Consider the following 19798-nt stretch of genomic DNA (forward strand, 5'->3'; position numbering starts at 1 on the left):
AGGCCCCTGTCACATCAGTACCAGGAAACTCCCACCACAACAAGAAGTGAAACCAGACACTTATAGAAACTTACTGGGGGCTGACGCTAACCCCGTAGAGAGTTCTGTACACCCTGTAGAGAGTTCTGTAAACACGGTAGAGCATTCTGTAAACCCTGTAGAGCATTCTATACACCCAGTAGAGCATTCTGTAAGCCCGTAGAGCATTCTGTAAACCCCGTAGAGCATTCTATACACCCTGTAGAGCATTCTATACACCCTGTAGAGCATTCTATACACCCTGTAGAGCATTCTATACACCCTGTAGAGCATTCTATACACCCTGTGAAGAGCATTCTATACACCCTGTAGAGCATTCTATACACCCTGTGGGCATTCTATACACCCGTAGAGCATTCTGTAAACCCGTAGAGCATTCTGTAAACCCCGTAGAGCATTCTATACACCCTGTAGAGCATTCTATACACCCTGTAGAGCATTCTGTACACCCTGTAGAGCATTCTATACACCCTGTAGAGCATTCTATACACCCTGTAGAGCATTCTGTAAACCCTGTAGAGCATTCTGTAAACACGGTAGAGCATTCTGTAAACACGGTAGAGCATTCTGTACACCCTATAGAGCATTCTGTAAACCCTGTAGAGCATTCTGTAAACCCTGTAGAGCATTCTGTAAACCCTGTAGAGCATTCTGTAAACCCTGTAGAGCATTCTGTACACCCTGTAGAGCATTCTGTAAACCCTGTAGAGCATTCTGTAAACCCTGTAGAGCATTCTGTACACCCTGTAGAGCATTCTGTAAACCCGCAGAGCATTCTATAAACCCTGTAGAGCATTCTGTAAACACGGTAGAGCATTCTGTACACCCTGTAGAGCATTCTATACACCCTGTAGAGCATTCTATACACCCTGTAGAGCATTCTATACACCCTGTAGAGCATTCTATACACCCCGTAGAGCATTCTGTAAACCCCGTAGAGCATTCTGTAAACCCCGTAGAGCATTCTATACACCCTGTAGAGCATTCTATACACCCTGTAGAGCATTCTATACACCCTGTAGAGCATTCTATACACCCTGTAGAGCATTCTATACACCCTGTAGAGCATTCTATACACCCTGTAGAGCATTCTGTAAACACGGTAGAGCATTCTGTAAACACGGTAGAGCATTCTGTAAACACGGTAGAGCATTCTATACACCCTGTAGAGCATTCTGTAAACCCTGTAGAGCATTCTGTAAACCCTGTAGAGCATTCTGTAAACCCTGTAGAGCATTCTGTACACCCTGTAGAGCATTCTGTAAACCCTGTAGAGCATTCTGTAAACCCTGTAGAGCATTCTGTACACCCTGTAGAGCATTCTGTAAACCCTGTAGAGCATTCTGTAAACCCTGTAGAGCATTCTGTACACCCTGTAGAGCATTCTGTAAACCCTGTAGAGCATTCTGTACACCCTGTAGAGCATTCTGTAAACCCTGTAGAGCATTCTGTAAACCCTGTAGAGCATTCTGTAAACCCTGTAGAGCATTCTGTACACCCTGTAGAGCATTCTGTAAACCCTGTAGAGCATTCTGTACACCCTGTAGAGCATTCTGTAAACCCTGTAGAGCATTCTGTAAACCCTGTAGAGCATTCTGTAAACCCCGTAGAGCATTCTGTAAACCCCGTAGAGCATTCTCTTTACCCTGTGAGCATTCTATACACCCTGTAGAGCATTCTGTACACCCTGTGGGAGCATTCTATACACCCTGTAGAGCATTCTATACACCCTGTAGAGCATTCTGTACACCCTGTAGAGGCATTCTGTAAACACGGTAGAGCATTCTGTAAACCCTGTAGAGCATTCTGTACACCCTGTAGAGCATTCTGTAAACCCTGTAGAGCATTCTGTACACCCTGTAGAGCATTCTGTAAACCCTGTAGAGCATTCTGTAAACCCTGTAGAGCATTCTGTACACCCTGTAGAGCATTCTGTACACCCTGTAGAGCATTCTGTACACCCTGTAGAGCATTCTGTACACCCTGTAGAGCATTCTGTAAACCCTGTAGAGCATTCTGTAAACCCTGTAGAGCATTCTGTAAACCCTGTAGAGCATTCTGTAAACCCTGTAGAGCATTCTGTAAACCCTGTAGAGCATTCTGTAAACCCTGTAGAGCATTCTGTAAACCCTGTAGAGCATTCTGTAAACCCTGTAGAGCATTCTGTACACACGGTAGAGCATTCTGTACACCCTGTAGAGCATTCTGTAAACCCTGTAGAGCATTCTGTACACCCTGTAGAGCATTCTGTACACCCTGTAGAGCATTCTGTAAACCCTGTAGAGCATTCTGTACACCCTGTAGAGCATTCTGTAAACCCTGTAGAGCATTCTGTAAACCCCGAGAGCATTCTGTAAACACGGTAGAGCATTCTGTAAACCCTGTAGAGCATTCTGTACACACGGTAGAGCATTCTGTAAACACGGTAGAGCATTCTGTAAACACGGTAGAGCATTCTGTACACACGGTAGAGCATTCTGTAAACACGGTAGAGCATTCTGTAAACCCTGTAGAGCATTCTGTAAACACGGTAGAGTATTCTGTAAACACTGTAGAGCATTCATTCTGTAGAGTGTTCTGACTCAGCTGTGGCTATGTAATGGCTTTGCTAGAGTCACTGTGAGTGCTGCACGACCATGTGTTGGAGGACATGCAACTCACTTACACTTCAGATTCTGTTTGTCACCTTACCCATAAAACCAACACCTACTTCTGTTAACCTGTTACTCACCCTCCACCCTCCTTTTCCTACCTTTTTTGTCTTTTAATTTTAAAAAATTATTGTAATTGTAAGTGAGTGTTTGCATTTTATAATCAGGGGTTGGAACTGTTTCCAGAAAATAACAGACATTTTCAAGAAGCAGAATCAGAGCTGGAACAAAGTGTTCTATACTGTTTCAGAACCGTTATTTTAAAAGCATGGAAACCGGTTCATAAACATTTTTTACGTTCAAGCATTTTCTTTCAGTCCTTCCCCCTCCAGTGTAGCCCCTCCCCCCTCAGCGTAGCCCCCTCGAAGCATGGCCCCTCTCCCCCTCTGAAGCCTGGCTGTAGCCCTCCCTCTGAAGCTGTAGCTGTGGCCTCCCCCTCTGAGCCTGTGGCCTCCCCTCTGGAAGTGTAGCCCCTCCCCCCTCGGAAGCGGTAGCCCCAACCCCCCTCAAAGTGTAGCTGTAGCCCCTCCCCTCTGAAGCGTGGCTGTACCCTACTGAAGTTTCAAGCGTGATTAAATAGATAGATTGAAGATGTTTTATCAACGAAGAATGTTTAAACTTTTTCAATGCTAGTTAGGGCACATTGGATGTATCAACTACTAAAATGTAAGGCACGTTTAATTCTGGTGCCACTCTGTTAGCTAGCTAGCTCCTCTGGTCCAACTTTAAGCCGACTATGAAGTTCAAAGACGTTAAAGTTTGTCCGTAGAAGCCGCTCCTCAGTAGGTACAATTCTCTGGGCCTAATACAGATAATGGTTTGTCATCACGAGGCTCAGCACTCCAAACCAAGCCTCCACCCTCCACCCCCTCTCTCCCCACCCGCAACATTACAGTTGCATCTGGTGCCACGACACTCGTCTTTCATCACTGAGCTATAGCTTGCTGCTCTAACGCACTGCATGATAGTTTAGGTCATTTAATGTAAGTTAAAACGTAAAAAAAAAAATGATTTCAAAGGTTTAGAAATTAAATGGAAAGGAACAATATAAACCTGTACTTATATTATTTTTGTCTCTGTGCTCTTCAGTCTAAGGTGCGGGAGTTGGAGGATAAGTGTCACAGCCAGAGTGAACAGTTCAGCCTGCTCAGCCATGAGCTGGAGACATTGTCAGACTACAGGCTGGCAAACTGGACCTGTCTGCATCCACCATCCTCACTAACCCCCTCTCTGCCATCTGACCAACGGGGTGGGCCTCACCGGAGGTAACCATTAAGCACACCATTGACCATTATTATTATAACCATCAAATTACACACTATTGCACACCATTGGGCAACTGTTATTCCCATGATTTCACCATAACTATTATAACCATCTCAAATTACCGTAATGACACTATTGCACACCATTGGGCAACTGTTATTCCCTTGATATCACCATAACTATTACCACATCTCAAATTACCGTAATGACAATTTGCACACCCATTGGGCAACTGTTATTCCCATGATATCACCACAACTAACAACCATATCAGACCGTAATGAGACCCCATCGTTCCTCATACTCACTATTATTCCCCTCATGATATACACTTCCCCATCCCAATAAATGTATATTTTCATATGGCCTTCGTATGTCCCCTCGGCCTCCTTTCAAATACTACTACCGAATCTCCCTCAGACACAGTTGACCCATGGGTCTATAGTTTATACCAAGATGCATTTTACACTGAAGATAGCTGAAGTAAAGTGTTTGTTCCAACTGTGGATCTCCATGTAGATAGTAGGAATGTATTACCTTTTGCCGTGAATGAGTTTGAAAGGGATTCCATTGATAAATTCAGCTTTGTCCTACTCTATCCATCCACCATCCATTTATCCATCCATATATCCCAGAACATGATATTTTGTAAACCATCCATATATCCACAGCTGGCCTTAAATATATCCCTTAAAGTCCCTACTGTATCCATCCATTTATCCATATATCCATCCATATATCCATCCGTATATCCATCCATATATCCATATATCCATCCATATATCCATGTATCCATATATCCATCCATATATCCATCCATATATCCATGTATCCATATATCCATCCATATATCCATATATCCATCCATATATCCATATATCCATCCGTATATCCATATATCCATCCGTATATCCATATATCCATCATATATCCATATCCATCATCCATATATCCATCCGTATATCCATCCATATATCCATCCGTATATCCATCCATATATCCATATATCCAATCATATATCCATCGTATATCCATATATCCATCCATATATCCATCCATATATCCATCCATCCATCCGTATTCCATCCGATTCCATTTCCATATATCCATCCATATATCCATATATCCATCCATATATCCATATATCCATCCATATATCATCCATATATCCATGTATCATATCCATCCATCCATATATCCATCCATATATCCATCCATATAACTCCTCCTTCTCCATATATCCATCCATATATCCATCCATATATCCATCCATATATCCATCCATATATCCATCCATATATCCATATATATATCCATATATCCATATATCCATCCGATATATCCATATGTCCATCCATATATCCATCCGTATATCATATGTCCATCATATATCCATCCGTATATCCATATATCCATCCATATATCCATATATCCATATATCCATCCATATATCCATATTTCCATTCATATATCCATATATCCATATATCCATCCATATATCCATCCGTATATCCATCCATATATCTATATATCCATCCATATATCCATATTTCCATTCATATATCCATCCATATCATATATCATCCATATATCCATCCATATATCCATATATATCCATCCATATCCATCCATATATCCATCCATATATCCATATTTCCATCCATCCATATTTCCATTCATATATCCATATATATCCATCCATATATCCATCCATATATCCATCCATCGATCCATAGATCTATGTATCCATATATCCAATATCCATCCATATATCCATCCATCCATATATCCATATATCCATATATCCATCCATATATCCATGTATCCATATATCCATCCATGGAATCATAGATATATCCATATATAACCATCTATATATCCATCCATATATCCATCTTGCCAACCACCTAGCCTAACTACAAGCAGGAGAGTTAGGGTTAGATGTGTGTGGGCCTGGGGTGGCTAGCTGTCTAGGACACTGCCTCCAGAACACGTGCTGCTGCTCACATGGGTTCCGATCAATACCCCACGCTCTATCTTTTCCCTCTCACTCTCTCACTGTCCTACCTAATAAACATGAAAAAACAGAAGTGGTATATGTTTGCTTTGAAGTGTCTTCTTCCTCCTAGATGTGGCAGCAACTCAACGGATGGGGGCCACCCCCTCACGCTGCGGGTCTCACCGCTCCCCCACCGTAAAGCACCGTGAGCTGCCAACATCAGCCTGACCAAGTCCTCCAGCACCCCCAAGTCTGCCTCTGGTACCACCCACCTCTCCCCCAAGTCAGCCGAGTCCCACCACAGCCCCCACCACAGCAGGACCAGCCCCCCCACATGAGGTGAAACTCCAGCCCTGTTTCTTATCATTCAATCACTACTCACTAGGGAGAATCGCTACTCACTAGGGAGAATCGCTACTCACTAGGGAGAATCGCTGCTCCAATTAGGAGAATCGCTGCTCACTAGGAGAATCACTACTCTCCGGAGAATCACTGCTCACTCACTACTCACTGGGAGAATCATTGCTCACTGGAGAATCACTCTCGCTAGGAGAATCACTACTCACTCACTAGGGAGAATCACTGCTCACCGGAGAATCACTGCTCCCGAGGGAGAATCACTACTCTCTCGGGAGAATCACTACTCACTAGGGAGAATCACTACTCTCTAGGGAGAATCACTACTCACCAGGAGAATCACTACTCACTCGGGAGAATCACTACTCTCCAGGGAGAATCACTGCCTCAACAGGGAGAATCACTAGAGAATCACTACTCACTAGGGAGAATCACTACTCTCTAGGGAGAATCACTACTCACTGGGAAGAATCACTACCTACTAGGAGAATCACTACTCACCAGGGAGAATCACTACTCACCTACTTATTAGGGAGAATCACTACTCACTCGGGAGAATCACTACTCTCCAGGGAGAATCACTACTCACTAGGGAGAATCACTACTCTCCTGGAGAATCACTACTCTCTCGGGAGAATCACTACTCACTCGGGAGAATCACTACTCTCTCAGGAGAATCACTACTCACTAGGAGAGAAGAATCACTATCCTGGGAGAATCACTACTCTCTAGAGAATCACTACTCACTACTCTCTCCCAGGAGAATCACTACTCACTCTCACTACTCTCTCAGAATCACTACTCTCTAGGAGAATCACTACTCACTCGGGAGAATCACTACTCACTCGGGAGAATCACTACTCACTGGGGAGAATCACTAGAGAGAATCACTACTCACTAGGGAGAATCACTACTCACTAGGGAGAATCACTACTCACTAGGGAGAATCACTACTCACTAGGGAGAATCACTACTCACTAGGGAGAATCACTACTCACTTTGGAGAATCACTACTCTCTCGGGAGAATCACTACTCACTAGGGAGAATCACTACTCACTTTGGAGAATAGCTAGGGAGAATCACTACTCACTAGGGAGAATCATTACTCACTAGGGAGAATCACTACTCATTTTGGAGAATCACTACTCACTTTGGAGAATCACTACTCACTGGAGAATAACTAGGAGAATCACTGCTCACTTTGGAGAATAACTAGGGAGAATTACTACTCACTAGGAGAATCATTACTCACTCGGGAGAATCACAATTTGTTTCAAATGGAGAGTTTCCCTTTAACTTTAAATCATGACCTGGAATCATGTGTCTGGTGGAGTAGTCTTACTAAGGGCATAACTACTCATTTCAGACTGACTCAGCATTTTAGTTTTAGTTTAACTCTGGTACAGTAGCAAAAATATTAGCATGTACTATAATTTACGAATCACTAGCACAAATGTTGTTTTTTTGTCATGAGAATAACTGCTAAGCTATTTTCAATCAATGGACTCAAATATTCCTCAAGTCATCCAGATCATGGGTTGTCTCCAATAAATGCCATTATTACTCCTGTGGATTTGCATGTCAGACTTCATAGATTTAAAAAATCACGTATTAGCCTTTCTTTCTCTCTCACACGGCACTGGCTGTACTAGAACACTGGCTGTACTAGAACACTGGCTGTACTAGAACACTGGCTGTACTAGAACACTGGCTGTCACTAGAACACTGGCTGTACTAGGGCACTGGCTGTACTAGGGCACTGACTGTACTAGGGCACTGGCTGTACTACGCACTGGCTGTACTCGCACTGGCTGTACTAGAGCACTGGCTGTACTAGCGCACCTGGCTGTGTGGCGCACTGGCTGTACTAGAGCACTGGCTGTACTAGCGCACTGGCTGTGGACACTGGCTGACTGACTGGCTGTACTAGCACACTGGCTGTAACGCTGGCAGTAGCAAGAACACTGGCTGTACTATAACTGGCTGTACTAGCGCACTGGCTGTCTGAGAACACTGGCTGTACTAGGGCAATTGGCTCAAATAGGGCACTGGCTGTACTAGATCACTGGCTGTCTAGCACACTGGCCATTATTAGTCCTGGCTGTGCTTGCGCACTGGCTGTACTAGAACACTGGCTGTACTAGAACACTGGCTGTACTAGCGCACTGGCTGTACTAGCGCACTGGCTGTACTAGCACACTGGCTGTACTAGCACACTGGCTGTACTAGGGCACTGGCTGTACTAGCACACTGGCTGTACTAGGGCACTGGCTGTACTAGCGCACTGGCTGTACTAGAACACTGGCTGTACTAGCACACTGGCTGTACTAGCGCACTGGCTGTACTAGCACACTGGCTGTACTAGCACACTGGCTGTACTAGCACACTGGCTAGGGATTAAATACGCAATGGTAAATACAGCACATTGCAGTGTTGGAGATAACAGAATAAGACCTTGTAAAGGGGGTCTGTCTTCTATCAGTGTTGGAGATAACAGAATTGGAACTTGTTAGAGGGGGAAGAGGGGAAGATGGAGTGCAGGCCAGGGGAAGCTCGGGCGGGTTTCAGGAAACCAGGTGCGGAAGCTGAGGCTGGAGCGAGAGGGGTTGGCACAGAGTAAGCAGGTCCGTCAGCTGAGGCTGGAGCGAGAGGGTTCTTTAACGCACAGGGTAAGCAGGTCCGGAAGCTGAGGCTGGAGGGAGAGGGGTTGAGACAGGGTAAGCAGGTCCAGAGGCTGAGGCTGGAAGCGAGAGGGCATTGAGACAGGGTAAGCAGGTCCGGAATGTTGAGGCTGTTATGTTGTGATATTGGTTGAGACAGGTAAGCAGGTCCGGAGGCTGAGGCTGGAGGGAGAGGGGGTTGAGACAGGGTAAGCAGGTCCGGAGGCTGAGGCTGGAGCGAGAGGGGTTGGGACAGGGTAAGCAGGTCCGGAGTCTGAGGCTGAGGGAGAGGGGATGAGACAGGGTAAGCAGGTCCGCGAGGCTGAGGCTGGAGCGAGAGTTTTTGTTGAGACAGGGTAAGCAGTCACAGAGGCTGAGGCTGGAGTTTTAGGGGTTGAGACAGGGTAACCAGGTCCAGAGGCTGAGGCTGGAGCGAGAGGGGTAGGCACAGGGTGAGCAGGTCCGGAGGCTGAGGCTGGAGCTAGAGGGTGAGACAGGGTAAGCAGGTCCGGAGGCTGAGGCTAGAGCGAGAGGGGGTTGAGACAGGGTGAGCAGGTCCGGAGGCTGAGGCTGGAGCGAGAGGGGCAGGCACAGGGTGAGCAGGTCCGGAGGCTGAGGCTGGAGCTAGAGGGGTTGGACAGGGTAAGCAGGTCCGGAGGCTGGGAGGCTAGAGCGAGAGGGGGTTGAGACAGGGTGAGCAGGTCCGGAGGCTGAGGCTGGAGCGAGAGGGGTTGGCACAGGGTGAGCAGGTCCGGAGGGAGTCCAAGGGAGCAGTAGAGTGGGGGAATCCAGGACATAGTAGCAGGATGAGGAGACGTGGGACTGGAGACAGGGACCAGAGTCAGAGCGGGCGGAACTATAGCGGAGAGGAAACCCGTGTCAGGCAAGGAAAACAGGCACAACAGGATCTAAATAGTAACAAACGTCTAGAAACGTAGACTGACTGAGCAAAGATTACGATCTGGCAGTGTGAAAGTGGCAGGACTGAGTATTTGTGGAGGTCTTGATTATGGAACAGATTGCAGCTGGTGGGGACCTGCTGACTCGGCACACCTGTCTCTGTCCACACAATCACACAGAGAGGGAGAGTGAGAGAGTACAGGGGGAGTGGCGGCAGGTCAAGGAGACACAGGATGAGCGTGGCAGGAGGATGTAACACCTTGTGGCAGGGTCTGTCTTCTATCAGTGTTGGAGATAACAGAATAGGACCTTGTTGAGGTTGGGGGTCTGTCTTCTATCAGTGTTGGAGATAACAGAATAAGACCTTGTTGAGGTTGGAGGTCTGTCTTCTATCAGTGTTGGAGATAACAGAATAGGACCTTGTTGAGGTTGGAGGTCTGTCTTCTATCAGTGTTGGAGATAACAGAATAGGACCTGTTGAGGTTGGAGGTCTGTCTTCTATCAGTGTTGGAGATAACAGAATAGGACCTTGTTGAGGTTGGAGGTCTGTCTTCTATCAGTGTTGGAGATAACAGAATAGGACCTTCTTGAGGTTGGAGGTCTGTCTTCTATCAGTGTTGGAGATAACAGAATAGGACCTTGTTGAGGTTGGCTGGTCTCGGTCTTCTCTTAATTCAGTTTCCAGCTTTGTGCATACATTTTTTCTGTCTCTCTCCCATTGCATTGTAGTGTAGAATATTGACCAAAGACAAATGCAGGTTGGAGGTCTCCTCCTCTTCATCCAGTCTCTGTAGTGAGTGTCAATCCTCCCTCTCATCCATCCATCCAGTCATCCAGCCAGACACTACCAACAACAGCTGGCTCTCTAAATCTCATATTTAGTGAGATAATCCCAGTGCTGTGGATTCTGTTGGATTATAAAGGTTGTAGTAGTTGTGTGTGATTATCCTGAAAAGTTTTTTTCCAGGCGGGAGCTACAAATACGATGTCTGTTTTCTCATTGTTTACCGGTAGTGTATCATTCATACCCTGTAACTAGTCATAAGACCAGACAGAACAAACACACTCAGCATTTATATCAGTGTGTCTATTGGAACCGTATCTGCCCTGGTCAACACGTTTTTGCACTATATAGGGAAGCACTGTAGCCTGTAGGGAATAGGGTGTTTGTGTCGGCCTGCAGTATTAGCCAGAGGAAAACAAGGCGGTCGTCATGAAGCTGATGCTGGGAGTATTTTGAGAGAAGCTACTGTTTAAGCAGCTTGTTAGTGGCCACTGTCCCAATCCACTGTGCATTGTGCCCAGCTGCCCACGTTATACATACATCTCTTTGCAAAATCTCTGATGTGGAGGAGGAAGTCGACGACAGAAAAACGTAAAAGTTTTTATTTAAAGTAGTAGAATAATAATAATCATGTGTGTGGCTTTCTGCTATTCAGGAGGCATTGATCCAGCCAGGGGGTGGGGGTTTGACCTGATGACAGCCAGGGGGTGGGGAGGTTCGACCTGATGACAGCCAGGGGGTGGGGAGGTTTGACCTGATGACAGCCAGGGGTGGGGAGGTTTGACCTGATGACAGCCAGGGGGTGGGAAGGTTTGACCTGATGACAGCCAGGGGGCGGGGAGGTTTGACCTGATGACAGCCAGGGGGTGGGGAGGTTTGACCTGATGACAGCCAGGGGTGGGGAGGTTTGACCTGATGACAGCCAGGGGGCGGGAGGTTTGACCTAATGACAGCCAGGGGGTGGGGAGGTTTGACCTGATGACAGCCAGGGGTGTGGGGAGGTTTGACCTGATGACAGCCAGGGTGAGAATGGTTTGACCTGATGACAGCCAACCTGATGACAGCCAGGGGTGGGAAGGTTTGACCTGATGACAGCCAGGCTCCTGATGACAGCCAGGGGGTGGGGCGGACGTCATGAAGATGATGACAGCCAGGGGTGGGAAGGTTTGACCTGATGACAGCCAACCTGATGACAGCCAGGGGGAGGAGGTTTGACCTGATGACAGCCAGGGGTTGGGAAGGTTTGACCTGATGACAGCCAGGGGGTGGGAAGGTTTGACCTGATGACAGCCAGGGGGTGGGAAGGTTTGACCTGATGACAGCCAGGGGCGGGGAGGTTTGACCTGATGACAGCCAGGGGGAGGGGAGGTTTGACCTGATGACAGCCAGGGGTGGGGGTTTGACAGATGACAGCAGGGGCGGGAGTTTTGACCTGGGATGACAGCCAGGGGCCTGACAGCCAGGGGGTGGGGAGGTTTGACCTGATGACAGCCAGGGGGTGGGGAGGTTTGATTTTGAGGGGTGGGAAGGTTTGACCTGATGACAGCCAGGGGTGGGGAGGTTTGACCTGATGACAGCCAGGGGGTGGGAAGGGACCTGGACAGCCTGGGGGTTTGACCTGATGACAGCCAGGGGTGGGAAGGTTTGACCTGATGACAGCCAGGGGTGGGAAGGTTTGACCTGATGACAGCCAGGGGGGGAAGGTTTGACCTGATGACAGCCAGGGGTGGGAAGGTTTGACCTGATGACAGCCAGGGGGTGGGAAGGTTTGACCTGATGACAGCCAGGGGGGGGAAGGTTTGACCTGATGACAGCCAGGGGGTGGGGAGGTTTGACCTGATGACAGCCAGGGGGGGAAGGTTTGACATGATGGGGTTTGACCTGATGACAGCCAGGGGGTGAAGGTTTGACCTGATGACAGCCCTGATGACAGCCAGGGGGGTGGGAAGGTTTGACCTGATAACAGATCATGACAGCCAACCTGATGACAGCCAGAGGGCAGGGAAGTATATACCATTTAGCAAGCGCTTTTATCCAAAGACACTTTACATTCCAGTGAGTGCTGTACATTTTTTTCTTCATGAATATGTATTATTTTCCTGGACAAACCCTGCAGGAATTTAAATTGCCGACGTCAAGCTCTTACCCACAAACCATCACAGAGTGCAACATGTTTCCAGTGCCTCATTGTTGACTGTCATGTTGTCAGGTTGACACGGCCAGTGAAGTGGAGGAGCTGGACATCGATGTATCCCAGCGCAACACACAGCTCTCAGGGGAGCCTCCCAGCTACAGGTGTTCATTGCCAGATACAGGTAAGGACAGGCGGACACAGCGTCGCCAAATCAGCCATGTGACTTCACTCTGTTGTTGATCCTAGTTATTGTTTAGATGCTTGATTTAGTGGCGTTCATTAGTAGAAAGAATTAAAGAACCGGTATGTTTTTTTTCTTCTTGTTTTTCACAAAGAATCTGGGTATACAACAGTTAACAATAACAAGGAGATGAGTTGTGTTTCTAATACTTTAGCGTTGATAACATGGCTTTATTTTCTCCAGCTATAACCCTTATGATGGTCCCAAATGATAACCCAGAGGTGGAGCTGCCTCTCACCGCTGGGGAGTACATCTATGTTTATGGCGGTATGGATGACGATGGCTTCTATGAAGGTGGGGCTTCTCCAAAACCTTACGTTTTAACACTGAAAGTAAAAAAAAATGTACACTGAAATGTTAACACTGATATTTAGATTTTTTTTATGTTGAAATGTTAGCACTGAAAGTTACAATTTGACATGTTAACACCAAAATTTAGATTTTTTTAATGTTGAAATGTTAGCACTGAAAGTTACAATTTGACATGTTAACACCAAAATTTAGATTTTTTTAATGTTGAAATGTTAGCACTGAAAGTTACAATTTGACATGTTAACACTCAAATTTAGATTTTTTTAATGTTGAAATGTTAACACTGAAAGTTACAATTTTACATATTAACACCAAAAGTTGTTAAAGTTTTTTTTAACACTGTTAAAGTTTTTAGTGTCTGAAACAAAACACCAAACGGAAGTCCCCCTCTCTCTGTCCTCTTCAGGAGAGCTGATGGACGGGCGAAGAGGGCTGGTCCCCTCCAACTTTGTGGAGCGTGTCTCAGACGACGACATGATAAGCTCCCACGTTCCAGAGGGCACGGATATATCCCACAACTCCCTGCTGGACAGCAGCCTGCACAGCGCCAGTCACCAGCACCACCTCTGCCTTGGGGGCCCAGGTACCTCTGAGAGGACAGACCCTACGCCAGCAGCCTCCGTCCTCTCAGGGGAGCAGTTCCCCTCGGATCCATCCCTCCCAGCCCCCCTCACCAACGGCCTGGATCTGGACCTAGAGGTGGGGGTGGGCACTGTGCCTTACCCGCGCAAGCTCACCCTCATCAAGCAGCTGGCCAAGAGCATCATCATCAGCTGGGACGGACCGCTGGTGCCAGCGGGCTGGGGCAACGTGTGGAGCTACAATGTATACGTGGACCAGGAGCTGAAGCTCAACGTGCCCTTCGGCTCCCAGACTAAAGCTGTCCTAGAGAGACTAGACGTCACCCTCAAGGCCTACCGGGTGTCTGTGCAGAGCCTGACGGAGCGCGGCAACTCGGACCAGCTCCGTTGCTCATTACTGGTGGGCAGGGACGTGTGTGTGGCGCCCACCCAGCTCAGAGTCGACCGGGTCACCGCCACCTCGGCCAGCCTGGCCTGGCTGCCGAGCAACAGTAACTATGTGCATGTTGTGTCCTTGAACGAGGAGGAGATGGAACTGGTGAAGGCTGGCAGCTACTCACTGTGCCTCGGCAACCTCACGCCCAGCCTTCAGTACACCGTCAAGGTGGAGGCTCAGCCGCACCAAACCCCCTGGGAGATTCCCCAGGAGAGACGGGAACACAAGACCGCCACCACCACCTTCACCACGTTGGCCGCAGGTACGTGTTGCGAGACGGTGAGAGATACTGAAGATCAGAGATACTCAAGTACAAGGAAGGAGGGCTGAGGAACTGCTGGTTTTATGTTTCTACAGGAAAGCTAGTTTGATTCATGTCAGTGATTTGACAGAGATTCCACTCAACTGGTGTCCTCGGTCTTTAAAACAGTCCCTGATTAGAGGAGAGGAATGTAGTCAGGGGGCTGTTTATGAGCTGAAATTTGCTCGTGGTTTGATGTTTAATCCCTCGTCTCCCAGGCCCCCCAGACGCTCCTCTGGGCGTGCAGCTGGAGCAGGGGCCCTCCCCAGGAATCGCCCTCATCAGCTGGCTACCTGTCACCATCGATGCTGCTGGGACCTCCAATGGGGTCCGCGTTACCGGATACACAATCTACGCTGACAAGAGAAAGGCGAGAACTGTAGTAATTGTGTTTCTTCACTGGACACAGAGCAGAGTGTTTTAGGTTTTGGATGTAAAGACGATGAAATTATGATGGGAGGGAAATTCGTTTGAATTGAGTGTGTCTGTCAGGCCATTGTTTTAGGAGAGGTTCTGGGCTCTAAAGGCCCATTGAGTGTGTCTGTCAGGCCAATGTTTTAGGAGAGGTTCTGGGCTCTAAAGGCCCATTGAGTGTGTCTGTCAGGCCAATGTTTTAGGAGAGGTTCTGGGCTCTAAAGGCCCATTGAGTGTGTCTGTCAGGCCAGTGTTTTAGGAGAGATTCTGGGCTCTAAAGGCCCATTGAGTGTGTCTGTCAGGCCAGTGTTTTAGGAGAGGTTCTGGGCTCTAAAGGCCCATTGAGTGTGTCTGTCAGGCCAATGTTTTAGGAGAGGTTCTGGGCTCTAAAGGCCCATTGAGTGTGTCTGTCAGGCCAATGTTTTAGGAGAGGTTCTGGGCTCTAAAGGCCCATTGAGTGTGTCTGTCAGGCCAATGTTTTAGGAGAGGTTCTGGACTCTAAAGGCCCATTGAGAGTGTCTGTCAGGCCAGTGTTTTAGGAGAGGTTCTGGGCTCTAAAGGCCCATTGAGAGTGTCTGTCAGGCCAGTGTTTTAGGAGAGGTTCTGTATTGCTCTCTTTCTCAAGACAGTGGTGTGTGTTTGTGTTCCACAGTATTTGTCGGTGATTCAGCTTCGACTGCAGTGATGTCTTGTCCCACCCTGCTGACTCTTCTATTGTTTGTCTCAGAGGTGTGAGGATAGTGTGTGTCTGTGCTGTTGACCCCCTCTCCTCCTGCAATACCCTAGGTGTTGGAGGTGTCATCCCCAACGGCGGGCAGTGCCCTGATGGGCCCGTCTCAGATCCAGTCCCTGATGGCAGCCCACGAGCTCACTGTGCGCACCATGTCTGCCCATGGGGAGTCCATCGACTCTGTGCCAGTCAACGTGCCCGCCAAGTTGTCCAACATCATGACCGGCCAGGCGTCGGCCGCCTCCTGCTCCTCGTCAACCCCCGTTCGTCAGTCAACCCCTGTCCACCAGTCACCACCCTACCAGTCACCCCCCGTTCGTCAGTCACCCCCCGTTCATCAGTCAACCCCTGTCCACCAGTCACCACCCTACCAGTCACCCCCCGTTCGTCAGTCAACCCCTGTCCACCAGTCACCACCCTACCAGTCACCCCCCGTTCGTCAGTCAACCCCTGTCCACCAGTCACCACCCTACCAGTCACCCCCCGTTCATCAGTCAACCCCTGTCCACCAGTCCCCCTCCTACCAGTCACCCACCGTTTGTCAGTCAACCCCTGTCCACCAGTCGCCACCTTACCAGTCCCCCCCAGTGCATCAGTCAACTCCTGTCCATCAGTCCCCCCTACCAGTCCCCCAGTGCATCAGTCAACCCTTATCCACCAGTCGCCACCCTACCAGTCCCCCCCATTGCATCAGTCAACTCCTGTCCACCAGTCGCCCCCCTACCAGTCCCCCCCAGTGCATCAGTCAACTCCTGTCCACCAGTCGCCCCCCTACCTGTCTTCGTCACCACCCGTCCAGCCCCAATCCCCATCTTACGGAACTCAGCTGCCAAAGTGTCCACACTGCCCTACGCCACTGCCTCGCCGCCACTAGACGTCGCCCACGCCATGGGCCCTAACGGAGCCCTCCACACAGAGGCCTGCTCCCCACACCCTGCCTCGTACGCGGAGGTCTGGGCTAACCCCTTAGCAAAATCTCCTGTCCCCCTTGGGCTGCCTTGGCAGTGCTTGAGGCTATGTCATCTCCAGTAGCACTAAACTATCAGGCCAAGTTGCCATCAGTACCGTCAGCCTATCCGGCCATGCTACCATCAGCTTCTCACATCAACACAACGGTATGTACAACACTGCTTAAACACCTGCTCTAGAACTCATATTTAGAACTCTCATCTAGAAATGTCATATAGAACTCTAAAACTCACCTGCTCTAGAACTCTCATCTAGAATTCTGAAACTCACCTGCTCTAGAAGTGTCATCTAGAACTCCCCTGATCTAGAACTCTCATATCGAACTCACCTGCTCTAGAACACTCATTTAGAACTAACCTCAGAATGCTCATCTAGAACTCTAAAACTCACCTGCTCTAAAATTCTCTAACTCACCTGCTCTAGAACTGCTCATCTAGAACTCTAAAACTCACCTGCTCCAGAAGTGTCTCTAGAACTCCCCTAGAACTTTAAAACTCACCTGCTCTAGAACACTAAGAACTTCTCTAGAATGCTCATCTAGAACTCTAAAACTCACCTGCTCTAAAATTCTCTAACTCACCTGCTCTAGAACTCTCATCTAGAACTCTTAAACTCACCTGCTCCAGAAGTGTCATCTAGAACTCCCCTGCTCTAGAACTCTCATATCGAACTCACCTGCTCTAGAACACTCATCTAGAACTCTAGGTCTCACCTGATCTAGAATGCTCATCTAGAACTCTAAAACTTACATGCTCCATAACTCTTATTTAGAACTCTAGAACTCACCTGTCGTTATCTAGTCTACATTACTGTAACTATGTTGACTAAGCGTATGTAATACTGTATATCCTTGTCCTCCAACCAGAGCCCACATCTAGGCCCAGCAGCGGCCACGGAGCAGAGCAGAGCAGACACAGACCGCCCCAGAGTTCTCCGTCCTGTCATGTCCATCACAGACTTTCTCCCTGTGGAGGACGACTCTGTGTCAACCTTCAACCCTGAGCCCCACCCCACCCCGCCCAAGACCCTTGTGCCACCCGCTGGGGACCTCATCAACCCCTGGACACACAGCCTCTCCGGCCCCCCAGAGCCCCTCTCCCTGGAGTCAGAACCAGACTACTCCATGGAGAGGCCGACCTACGCTTGGTGTCCATGAGGAGTTCCTCAGTCAGGACCAGGACACAGGCTCCAACAGGCAGCAGGGGTTGGTTAGGTTAGTTAGTTAGTCGTCAGGCAGGCGGTAGAGGCAGGTAGGTAGGTAGGTAGGTAGGTAGGTAGGTAGGTAGGTACTGTAGGTAGGTACTGTGGGCACTGAGGCAGGTAGGGCTAGGTACTGTGGCAGGCAGGCAGGCAGGCAGGCAGGCAGGCAGGCAGGCAGGCAGGCAGGCACTGCAGGCAGGCAGGTAGGCACTGCAGGCAGGCAGGAAGCGCAGGCACCCAGGGGCAGGCACAGGCAGGCAGGCACTGCAGGCAGGCAGGGCAGGCAGGCAGGCAGGCAGGCAGGCAGGCAGGCAGGCAGGCAGGCAGGCACTGCAGGCAGGCACTGGCAGGCACCAGGCAGGCAGGAAGGCAGCACTGCAGGCAGGCAGGCAGGCAGGCAGGCAGGCAGGCAGGCAGGCAGGCAGGCAGGCAGGTGGGTGCTGCAGGCAGGCAGGCAGGCAGGCAGGCAGGCAGGTGGGTGGAGGTGGGTGGGTGGGTGCTGGTTAGTGAGGCAGGGTGTGGGTGTGGGCAGGCACTGGGCAGGTGTTGGCAGGAGGGTGGCAGGCAGGCAGGGTGGGTGCTGGCAGTGACGGGTGCAGGGGTGGGTGAGATAGGCAGGCAGGTGCTGGCAGCACCAGGCAGGCAGGCAGGCAGGCAGGCAGGCAGGCAGCAGTGCAGGTGCAGGCAGGCACCGGAGGCAGGCAGGCAGGTACAGGCAGGCAGGCAGGCAGGCAGGCAGGCAGGCAGGCAGGCAGGCACCGGGAGGCAGGCAGGCACCAAGGTGGCAGGCAGGCAGGCACTGGAGTGCAGGCAGGCAGGCAGGTGGTGTGGGGCAGGCAGGTGGGCAGGCAGGCAGGCAGGTGGTGCAGGCACCGGAGGCAGGTAGGTAGGCATCGCTCAGATTAATCAGTTACTGCCCTAGCTCTAGGAAAAGCCTTTAGGATCATTATCTCTTGTTTAGATTAATCCTACTGCCCCTAGCTCTAGGAAAAGCCTCGGATCATTATCCTTGTTTAGATTAATCAGTTACTGCCCTAGCCTAGGAAAAGCTTTAGGATCATTATCTCTTGTTTAGATTAATCAGTTACGCTCCTAGCTCTAGGAAAGCCTTTAGATCATTATCTCTTGTTTAGATTAACCAGTTACTGCCCTAGCTCTAGGAAAGCTCAGACTCCCATTATTCTCGTTTAGATTAACTATGTTACTGCCTCAGCTCTATAGAAAAGCCTTTTAGGATCATTACTCTTGTTTAGATTAATCAGTTACTGCCCTAGCTCTAGGAAAAGCCTTGGGATCATTATCTCTTGTTTAGATTAACCAGTTACTGCCCTAGCTCTAGGAAAAGCCTTTAGGATCATTATCTCTTGTTTAGATTAACCAGTTACTGCCCTAGCTCTAGGAAAAGCCTTGGGATCATTATCTCTTGTTTAGATTAACCAGTTACTGCCCTAGCTCTAGGAAAAGCCTTTAGGATCATTATCTCTTGTTTAGATTAACCAGTTACTGCCCTAGCTCTAGGAAAAGCCTTTAGGATCATTATCTCTTGTTTAGATTAACCAGTTACTGCCCTAGCTCTAGGAAAAGCCTTTAGGATCATTATCTCTTGTTTAGATTAACCAGTTACTGCCCTAGCTCTAGGAAAAGCCTTTAGGATCATTATCTCTTGTTTAGATTAACCAGTTACTGCCCTAGCTCTAGGAAAAGCCTTTAGGATCATTATCTCTTGTTTAGATTAACCAGTTACTGCCCTAGCTCTAGGAAAAGCCTTTAGGATCATTATCTCTTGTTTAGATTAACCAGTTACTGCCCTAGCTCTAGGAAAA

The 19798-nt window shown here is 48.7% G+C and overlaps 1 protein-coding gene across 1 annotated transcript; it reads left to right on the plus strand.

Moving 5' to 3' along the window:
• The first annotated feature begins 3426 nt into the window (after nt 1–3426).
• On the plus strand, nt 3427–16818 carry LOC135549426 (RIMS-binding protein 2-like). Its single transcript, XM_064979397.1, is given in 12 exon segments — nt 3427–3447; nt 3780–3955; nt 6086–6160; nt 12934–12972; nt 13216–13234; nt 13236–13326; nt 13751–13894; nt 13961–14623; nt 14881–15032; nt 15863–16073; nt 16570–16747; nt 16812–16818. Coding segments are annotated over 12 exon segments (1776 nt in total).
• Nucleotides 16819–19798: the final 2980 nt, after the last annotated feature.

This window comes from Oncorhynchus masou, chromosome 12 (assembly GCF_036934945.1).
Source record: "Oncorhynchus masou masou isolate Uvic2021 chromosome 12, UVic_Omas_1.1, whole genome shotgun sequence".
NCBI classification, from domain to species: domain Eukaryota; kingdom Metazoa; phylum Chordata; class Actinopteri; order Salmoniformes; family Salmonidae; genus Oncorhynchus; species Oncorhynchus masou.